Source organism: Barbus barbus, assembly GCF_936440315.1.
Source record: "Barbus barbus genome assembly, chromosome: 23".
Classification (NCBI taxonomy): Eukaryota; Metazoa; Chordata; class Actinopteri; order Cypriniformes; family Cyprinidae; genus Barbus; species Barbus barbus.
The window spans coordinates 27,308,089-27,318,653 of record NC_136751.1 but is presented as its reverse complement, the minus strand read 5'-3'; the positions used below and the strand labels follow the sequence as shown (position 1 = coordinate 27,318,653).

The 10,565-nt window shown below is 35.1% G+C and overlaps 1 protein-coding gene across 1 annotated transcript; it reads right to left on the bottom strand.

Annotated features, from left to right (window-relative positions):
* Positions 1-373: 373 nt before the first annotated feature.
* Positions 374-10,290, bottom strand: LOC306842703 (programmed cell death protein 10-A). Its single transcript, XM_079373717.1, has 8 exons — positions 10,177-10,290; positions 7,026-7,195; positions 5,775-5,828; positions 4,753-4,870; positions 4,038-4,164; positions 3,538-3,616; positions 3,328-3,410; positions 374-2,417 (listed from the first exon to the last, which is right to left on the bottom strand). The coding sequence occupies exons 2-8, from the start codon at positions 7,113-7,115 to the stop codon at positions 2,336-2,338; spliced, it is 633 nt and encodes a 210-aa protein (XP_079229843.1). The 5' UTR covers positions 7,116-7,195; positions 10,177-10,290; the 3' UTR covers positions 374-2,335.
* Positions 10,291-10,565: the final 275 nt, after the last annotated feature.

The window sequence follows — 10,565 nt, the reverse complement described above, 5'->3', positions numbered from 1 at the left end:
AGAAATCTTTAGAGAACCTCTAAGAATAAAAAATATATATATTTTTAAATGATTCGAATCATAAAGGGGAAAAAAAAAGCACTATAAAAATAAAAACAACTTTGTTGGACGATTGGAGGGTGTTCAGAATACCATACTGATGGAAACCTTCAGAAAATCTCTGCTGCCCTTTAAAAAGTCAAGTTCTCAGAGTGTTGAGATTAGAAAGGAAAATAAAAAAAACACTTTAAACAAAAACAACCTGAAGGACCATTCAAGTTTTTTTATATATAGTGGAAAAGGTTTCTTCCGATTATTAAAATGGTTCATTTAAGAACTGTTCACTGAAAGGTTCTTTGGTGAACCCAAAATGATTCTTCTATTACACTGCTATGAAAACCCCGTATTGGAAACTTTATTTTTAAGAGTAGAAGAACATCCAGGCATGCTTTCAAATAGGGCTGTTTCTGTAGAACTTACAAAAAGGAACCCATAAGACTGTTTATGATTCCCTCGGTAATCCAGTCATAAGAAAACTGGTTTGTGGCACTTGAAATATATTGACGTATATTGTAAACAGCATTTGAAGCACCCTCTAATGCGCTAATGCTGTAATTCATACAGTAACATCTAAGGTCATGGGTTCAGTTCCAAGGCTGAATGCAATGCAATGCTAAATTACTTGGATAAAAGCGTTCATCCAATGCATTAATGAAAATGTAATTTTTTTTTTTTTTTCAGTTTTACAATAAATATAACTAATAAAACAGAGGCACCTTGTTGGGTGGCAAGAAAAGCACCTACCTAACCAAGTCCAACCAAATTAAGTGGTACTAAAAATAAAATACAAAACTGGTCTAAAACAGCCTACCTATCATCCAATGCCTCCAAAACCCAATCTTTACAGATTTCTGCATTGCTGTGAATTTCAACTTCATGCACCTGGAGTAAGAAGAGCACTTCTATGAGTAAGCCAGGCATGAGAAGAAGTAAGTCCAGAAAGTAAGAGGGAACTGTCAGCAATGTCAATGCCCACACATATTACGCTTTCTCTTTCAAAGCCTCAGGTATGTCTCATGGCAACCAAGATGTGAGAGAGGACTGTGTATGAGTCCAGACATCTGATGCTGGAGAAAAGCATGTTAGAGACAAGAGCACAATACTCCCAACACATACGAAAGGCTAAGAAAAGTATTTTACTGTTACAGGTAAAGCAAAAGTTCCAAATCCTTTTTTCACTGTAAAGAACCTTTTTTGTGTTTGAAGGTTCCATGGATGTTCAAGGTTCTTCATAGAACCATTGATGCCAATAAAGGACCTTTATTTTTAATATTGCAGATGCAAAATTCATTGTGGGAAAAGCAATCCCAAAATGCATTGTGACAAATACAGTGATTATCAACTTATCCAAAATTAGCAGCAGAGTCTAGAAATTATAAAGTGGTTTCTTTGGCTTTTTTTTTTTTTTTTTTTCAAGGTAAGTAACAAGATAAAATACTATAAAACAGCAATTTTAAAACCTATATAAGCTATTAAAGTTTGCTTTAGGTAAAAAAAACTCTAAAATGGGTTAAGGTTTCATTCCAGTAAAAGACAAAACAAGACAAAAACATAACTCATTTTTGTGCATGCATATGTCCCATAGACCGTCTATGTTTGTTTTGTTTTTTTTCCCATCTGATTTATAATTCACCAGGCAAAACCCCAACCGAAGTATCAATTACTCCCAATGTGCAACCGAAGTTTATAACTTGAGGTTAGGGATTTTAAAAAATCCTTAACCCAAAGTAGGAGCAACAGTAATAGTTATGTTTACCTTAGCATATCTTCAGGCTGAAATTGGGACAAAAAATTAAGTAAAAACCCCAAAAACATGAGTTTGACATGTGCTGTGTTTATTTGAACAATTCTGTTACCAAATATCTATTAAATATACATCTCTCATTCAAGTTCAAAGCATCAGAGGAGACTGCTAAACCCCAACATTTACAAGCACATCTGGACACCCCATGTCCCGTCCCGTTAAGGCCCCCCAGGCATTTGGCTTTCTCTTGGACTGACCGGACAGAACGAAAACACGTCGGAAGCTGAGACAGAGGGAGAAAGCAAGCAAGAGTGTCTCCACAGCGATAGCGTGACTGTAAAGCGCAGGATATGAGAAACGCTGGACGGTCGCTCCAGCTCATGAAGAAGATTAGATTTAGATGGGGTTAGAAACCATAATAGAAGCCATCCAGCCTTAAGTGTTACAGCCAGGAGACAAAAATCATAAATTACAGTCCAAAGGATTTTTTTTTTTTTTTACATTGTTCATATAAAGGTTATTTAAAAAAAAAAAAATACACTTCTATGACTCCTACGCGACAGTTTTGAAGGTCTGCAGTATCAAGTTGGTTTGGTGGATGAGCCGGTTGGCACTGGCAAACACGTTTATTGCCCTGGAACAAAGGTGGAGAGGGAAGGAATACAAATTAGATCAGAACACATTTTAATGTTATAAAGGAAATTTCAAGGTGCTTCAGGCAAAGAGTCGCTTTAAGTTAACACTTAATTGAAAATTACCAAAAAGTTGTGTGTGTGGGTGAAATGCCCATTTCCAAAAGATGGAAGAAATAAAAGTACACAAATTATGAGTTCATAAACTATTATCATTTTCGCCTGTGCTCTACAATGATTCAAACTTTTAAAGCCATGTGATGATAATATCCATTGTTCAAACGTTTATGGTCGGTAAGATTTTAAAGATGCATTAATTTCCACAAAAAAATGAAGCAGCACAACTGGTTTAAACAGTGATAATAATCAGAAATGTTTCTTGAGTAAATCAGCATATTAGAATGATTCCTAAAGGGTCATGTGACACTGAAGACTGGAGTAATTCAGTTTTGAATAAACCACAGGAATATATTACATTTTAAAATAGAAAACAGTTTTTAAAACTGCAATAACTTCACAATATTAATGTTTTACCACAATTTTTGATCAATTAAATCAAATAAATGCAGGCTTCATGGGCATAAGAGACTTATTTCAAAAAAAGTTTAAAAATGTTACAGAGCCCAAAGTTATATTTTTATTTAAATATTCCACATTTACAAAATAATGAGTTATGTTGAAGCTGGTTGTCAATATGCATGTATGTATATATATATATATATATATATATATATATATATTTATCTGTTAGTTAATTTCCAAATCAAACTCCATTTACTGTTTTATGTTTTTGTTATGTTGAAAACTTTCTAATAAGAACTATCCATTACAAATGTGTATGAAAATTTTTTTTGGAAAGAAAATATGCAAATAATGAAGGTGACAATGAGGTAGTTCTTCAAATTTCCATACTTTCCGTCTTTGAAGTATGTTTTCAGAGTGTCGCTGAAGCTTTTCGAGTGTTTCACAAACTCTTTCTTCTGATGCTCAAGTGCCTGGAAAACACAAAACCATTTTCAGTAAGTGAGGGATAGAGATGAAGTTATACAGTACACTGACTGCATCCATCTCATAATGACAGTGCATGTGTGTGTGTGTGTGTGTGTGTGTGCGGTCACTCACTCTTCTGTTCTGGTACTGGTATTTCTTAAAGACGTTGTTCACCGTGTCCAGTAGTTCTTTTATGGCACTGGCTATATCTCTGTAAACACCAATTAAACCAATTCAAAATGTTTAGAAATACTATATGAACATCTCAGTCATGTGATTTTTATGCTTTTTATCAACCATATTTATGACCTCGAGCAGGGAAAAGTTGTTACCCTTACTGCGTTTTACATGACAAAACTGTCAAAAAATGGCTGAGTGAAATTTCATTCCATAAATATATGAAAGAAGGATAACGAATACAAAATCCTACTTGAAGTCTTCATTATCTGTTTTTCTTATGGTTTGGGGGTGAAATAAGAACCAGACATTTCTTCAAATATTAAATAAATACTTCAAAAAGAAACTCTATCAGGGCACACTGGCGTAATGAAACGCAAGCCATGATGCAAAAGAGACAAGGGGAATTTTTGGTTAGTATTTGTGTGCGATTGTGGGCATAATAACGTTCTCACTTGATTGTCTGCAGGAAACGGACTCGGTCGTTGATTTCGTCAGGGATTTTGCTAAGGATCTGTTTCAGAGCGCGAGCTCTTTCATTCAGGTCCTGGAACTCCCGCTCAGGCCTGTCAATCATGTACTCTGCACACAAAGAACACACCCACAGGAAACTCTCAATCACCATAGCAACAACAGATGACTTGCCTCTAATAACCTGTCATTAAAATGCGATGCACTTAAATACATAAAGGAACTTGACAACATTTAATGGCCAATCATAATCGACAACCATCTGAGAAACCGCAATACATTCCATTGAACAAAAGTACAGAAACTTCTACATTATCCTGTGAAGTACGTTAACACAGTCAGACACCTCAGCGTATACAAGGATAGATTACAGCAGGAAGAGCAAAATGAGGATTTTACAATGGGCTTGGATTCAATTTGGAAGTACATTTATTATTCTTTACATTTCAAATAAACACAAATGAGCATTACCCGGAAACCCGATGCGTGTTTGCGCATTCATTAGCAGTATAAATCTGAACATGTCAAAAACACTTGCAAAAAGCACAGAATTAAATTATGAGGGGAAATACATTCCGTTTGTTACTGGGTTTTGATTCATGAGGAAACAGCTCCCCCTAGAGGCGCGAGGCTGCATGGTTAACAACACTTTGCATTGCAAACAAACCGCTGTTCAAAAATATGGAAAATCATACACACCCTCAACATCGTCGGCAGCCATGCGTAATAAAGACTCGGTGAAGTTGATCTCCACGTTCTTCTTCTCCAGAATTTTCATGATAATATCCTGAGTCAGTCCTGGGTTCTCCTTCTCTGCCTGACAACAACAAACCCAGAGCACAAGTCAATCCAACACAACCACAAATAACGCAAACAGCATTTATGATATTTAACAAATAAATTCACTTTAGAAAGATTTGACATGTGCTGAATTATGAAGAGGTAAACAATCAATATATCAAACTTCTCATCTTCAAACCGGAGACATCATTTCAGTAAATAATTGATTTTATTATGTATGTGTATTACTACCATTAGGAAAAGATCAATGAAAATGTCAAAGTGCATTAGGATTTATATGACTGTTACACAACAGTATTAGAAAGCCATGAGCGGAAATGGGGCTGCTGAGACAGCAAAAGCTGATTTTCTTGCTGAAATCTCATGGTAAGTGAGATATTTCAGGAAAGATGGAAAAACCCCAGAAGACTCTGAATAAAAACTGCACTTTTGGAGAATAATTTTTCTCCCCTGTGATCCACTTATAATGTTACCCAAGGTTTTCGTGATTAACCAAGAACAGTTACTCATAACTAACTTTCTCTGGTCCTTATAATTAAAACGTCTGTTTTGTTACAGCATGTTTAAAATGTAATCTTTATATGCAAATGACCTCTTGCTGTTTAGATTCCACCTTTAAAACAAAAACCACTGCCTATATAGCCATTTGAGTTTTGACAAATATTATGTTCTATGACACCTGCAGAAAAGGAAAGTTGTTTTAGGGGTGAAGAATGTTAATGATAAAAGATTATGAATACATATTCTTTATTTGGAAGTACATGCACTGATGAATCAAGCACAAGTAAATGGGATCCATTTTTGATTTCTACTTGATGTAGATTAAATTCGGATGGACTGAAGGTGATTTTCTGACACATTAAAAAAAATAAATCAAGATGAAGAAAAGATAAAGACTGAATTATGTCATATTTACTCACCTTTATGAAAGCTGCTCTCAGAGTCTGTGCCGCAGACATATTTACTCTCTCCAGCTGTAAAACACACAAAAGCCATTTTAATTTACTGCAAGATAAAGCAGGCTGTTTGGTTTTAGTGTTGTGCAAATTATACACAGTCGTTATCACCACATTAAAATTCAAATATAGTTGATTGTAGGTGTAGATTTTGCCTCTAATTAAATAGAAACATCAGTGAATCCACAAAAGCACGTGTAGGCTGTTAACTGTGCTCATATGTGAGTATGCAGATTAGTAATGGTACAAAATAAAAAATTTCTTAAGAAGCAAATCAGCATATTAGAATGGTTTCTGAAGGATCATGTGACACTGAAGACTGGAAAAATTCAGCTTTACATCAGAGAAATAAATTACACTTGAAAATATATTACTATGGAAAAAAGCTTTGTTCACATTGAAATAATATTTCTCTATATTACTGTTTTTAATTTATTTTTAATCAAACAAATGCAGCCTTGGTGAGCATTAAAAGGCTTCTTGAAAAAACACAAAAAAATCTTACCAACCCTACATTTTTGAAAAGTTGTGTAACAATCTAGTAACTAAATATAAATATTACATACTATATTTTAAAAATAAAAGTGCATTTCTTAGAACTTGGACACAAAATAATATATACAGTATAAACCTAAAAGAAAAAAGTGATACCACCAAATAAATGTTAGTGAAGTTACAAAACAAAGCAGCTAATTTTGTAGGCCTAATTAGTTACAGAACCGTACTAATGAAACTATTTCCTGAATAAATTAGTCACTTTAGAGGAGATTGTTTTATTATTGCCTAATTTTTAGCATTGACTACAATGAAATGTTGTTGTTTTCATTTTTACATGGCCAAGTTAGCAAAGTTCCTTCTTTTAGTTTTTAACTTCCCAATGCGGATGCCATTCTCATATCATCATGAAGCTAAACTTTAATTCTCATCTTAAGCTGGTTCTTAAATCAGGTTCTAAAAATGAAAGAGAAATTCGTATTTATTTAAAACAAATCCAAAGATGTAGGCTAGGCCAGCCAGATAACAACTTCAGCATCATAACTGTCTGATCAAATAATGTTACGGCAACCAGAACTAGTCATCTCAGTCTTCAACAGAGAGCAGTGGGACTGTATGAGACCACACTACCTCAGAGCGTGAGGGTGTGCATCATTTGCATCTGAACTTCAGTCTGTGTCAACACAACCATAACTGAACACTCTCCTATGACCACCGTACCTCATTGAAGACAGGGTACATGACGGCGTAGAGCGTCATGGATACCATCGAGGTTGCGTCTGCTTCATTCTTCATCTCTTCCATTGTCATCCTCGTCAGGGCACGGGAAGGGATGGGGGGAGCGTCATTCACTCCTGGGGGGCTCGCGATGAGGGGGGCCCAGACGATCGCTGAAAGGGAAACCAATGAGGAAGAGATTATAAAAGGGTAGCGGGATTTCATTTCACAGGTAAGGAAATGACATTTTCAACCTGCGTTCAAAAGGTAGACGTGATAGCCATGGGAAAACGCCAAGATTTCAGTGAGATTTAGGCAATTCAGGCCCCTCAAGATTAAAGGAATGAGACACGTGGCCAGGACAAGAAAAATAAAGGAGCTGTTTCCTGGCTGGTACGCCCTTGCCTTATGGTTAGATTTTAAATTAGACTTTTGGGTTGTACGGACCAAAGACAATACTGACTGTAAGGAAAACTATAGTCATAACTAAAAAAACGTAGACATAACTAAATTCAACAGTTTAGTGTCCATTCACGCAAAGAATCAGAACAAATTAACATCCACACCAATGTACAATAGTGTTCTGTTTATTATAAGCACATGCTGCATAATACTGTAATAGGAATTTATATATTTGTGACAGGAAAATTTATTTAAAAATATATATATATTTTTGGTATAACACTTCAAATGTCACAGAAACCTCCATTTTTGTAATATCAGCTTTAAATTTGGAACATAAATGATTTTAGATGGCAAAACATTTTTTATTTTTTTATATCTGTAACAGGAACATAGCATCCAAAAAAAAAAAAAAAAATTATTATAACACTGAAATAAAATGTAACTATCCCTCAGTTTTTGGAACTTCAAATTTGGAACAAATTTTTAGAGCAATTTTAGATTGTAAAATATTTTGAAAAATGTATGCATTTGAGACTGGCAAATTAATTAAAAAAAAAAAATTGGTAGAACAAACTAAATATCACAGGTACTTCAAATTTTGTAAAATCAACTTCAAATTTGGAACAAATTTTGAAAAGTACTTATTTTATATAATATAAAAAATAAACAGTACATTTTCTTTACAATATTACAAATAAAATTCAACAAATAAAGGCTTGTTAATACCAATAACCATCCCAATGTATCATACGGTTCTGTTTATTATAAGCATGCACTATGTCTTTTGCCACTTTAAACGACTGAGTGGATTCTGATTGGCTGTCATTGTTTTTATCATTCATCAGCTGGAAAAAATAAAGAAATACAAATAAAAAGATTCCAATAAAATCATTCCTCAGTTTTATTTTCGTTATAGTTATAATCTAGGTTTCCCTGTTTGCATAGGATTAGAATGGTTTTACAGCTTTATAGTCACGTTATCTTTATAGCTTTGTTGCGAACAGGCCTCAAGTCACCTTATTTCTTCTCAACATCCACAACAACATGCCAAAGTGTTTATTCCTTCACCCAACACGTGTGAAAGAATAGCGCTTGTTGTTATCTGCAGAAGGTCACGGTTCCTCTCAAGCTACAAGGAACATTACAAACCATTGAGAGCGAGGCACGCTTATCTGAATGCCGTCGATTCAGACTAATGGACAGGAGGCCGTGAGTCATTCCCACCTGATCGGAAGGCCTTTGGCCCCCACGGTGGGAGGCGGCCTTATCTGGGTGACATTCACAGGGATCGCTGTGATGTCGTCACATAGAGCAGGTTTATGGTTGGAAATACCAGCACTCCTCTTATAAAACACGGTTGCCAGGTTACATATGCATTATAATGACTCATTTTCCTCCTGACAAAGGCCAACCAACACCTGATTCCTGTAGTGTCTCTAGTCAGAGTCTGACCTTGGCACTGAAACGGGTAACGCCCTAATGCAGGTGAATCCTGAATTAAATCCACCTATACTACTGCATTTTTAACTTATAATGCAAAAAAAGATTAATTAAGCTAGAGAAAGTGAATCAACATATTTGGTGTCAATTATTAAACCACATCATCATAAAATAATGCATTACAATGGTATATTTCATTTATTGCAGTGTTTGAGTAATTAGTACTTCCTTCAAAAATGTATTTCTCATCACATGTAACTATATAAATACCACCATCATGGAAGCCAGCTTGTTTGAAAAACTCATCAGCTGACCACTGAAATCAGCTTTCATGAATAAATATGACTGGTAACGTCAAAACATGATGATTTTTCAATCTGATGTTGATCAGGCTCAATACATATTACTCCCGCTCAATATTTTAGTAAAGACACCAACAAAAACCTTGAAAATGCCAAACATTTCATCCACCAAAGATTTAAAAAAAATGCTTATACATTAGAAATGCCATGAAAATGTTTCTATATTCTGTAAATATATTCACCAAGCAACTCTCCTTCCATTTTCCAAACAACATTTTACATCACTCTGCCTCACAATATAAACGGCTCATTATACATTGAACTTTATATGATTCTTACACAAGTGGACATAATAACCATTTTGAGGATTATATAAGCATATAAAAAATTCAGCTCAATTTCATTCATTACAGAGATCTGAAGATCGGCAGAAGAACAAGCTCAGGGACAGCTGGGCTATATTGTTAAACCATTTATCAAATAAAACAACTGCCAGACTGATTCAAGATGTCAAATATGTTTAAGGTTTACACCCAACCGTGACGTCATCATATTTATCAAAACTGCAGTTGTGTGAAACACCGTAACAACAGCCTGATCTGAAACAGATCTGTCATATCAACATGTGTCTGATTCTGACGGCTGATTGGTATACGATCAAAAGCCATTTCATAGTACAGTTAGTCATTTTAAACCTGATTTAGACTAATTATATTTAGTCTCAGTCTTCAGCAGGCCTTAAAACTGATTTACTCTCCATTACAACTTGAGGCCTGGAAAACACTAATCTAAGATGGGCTTCCTGACATTAAATAAAACATAAAATCAAATTTAAACGTTATTACGTTTCTGATATATTGTGAAGATTTGATTAGCTGGATTGCTAACGTGTATGTTAGCTAGGTGACTGCTAGTCCCAACACAAATTATTTTCATAGAAATCCCAGCGAAATGAACGCCGTTGATTACAAGTTAAAGTTAAAAAGTGTGTTTTCAGCTTATCTTACCTGTGTGAAGCTCGTTTAGGTGTTTATTTGAATGCTGATTAGCTCGGTAACTCTTTTGAATATTTTCCTTTCTGTGTGGAATCGCTCGCCAAAGACGGAAGTTTTCTGCATGACCAATCTAAAGAACGGGGGCGGGGCTACGTGTCGGTGAGAGCCAATCAGCGAACAGCAAGGGGATAGAACGAGGCGACGTCTGACGTTTTGTAGTTCTCAAAACGACCTCAAACGGTGCAAAACTGCACGCAGAGGCTAGGCAAAGAACTACAACTCCCAAAATCTTCACGACGTGCCGTCAAAAGACTGGCATCTGTTTCGCCATATCGCAGTTTTCATATAAATTCTTGGTTAATATTTATTTCTGTATTTTAAACGTTACTTTGAATGCAACA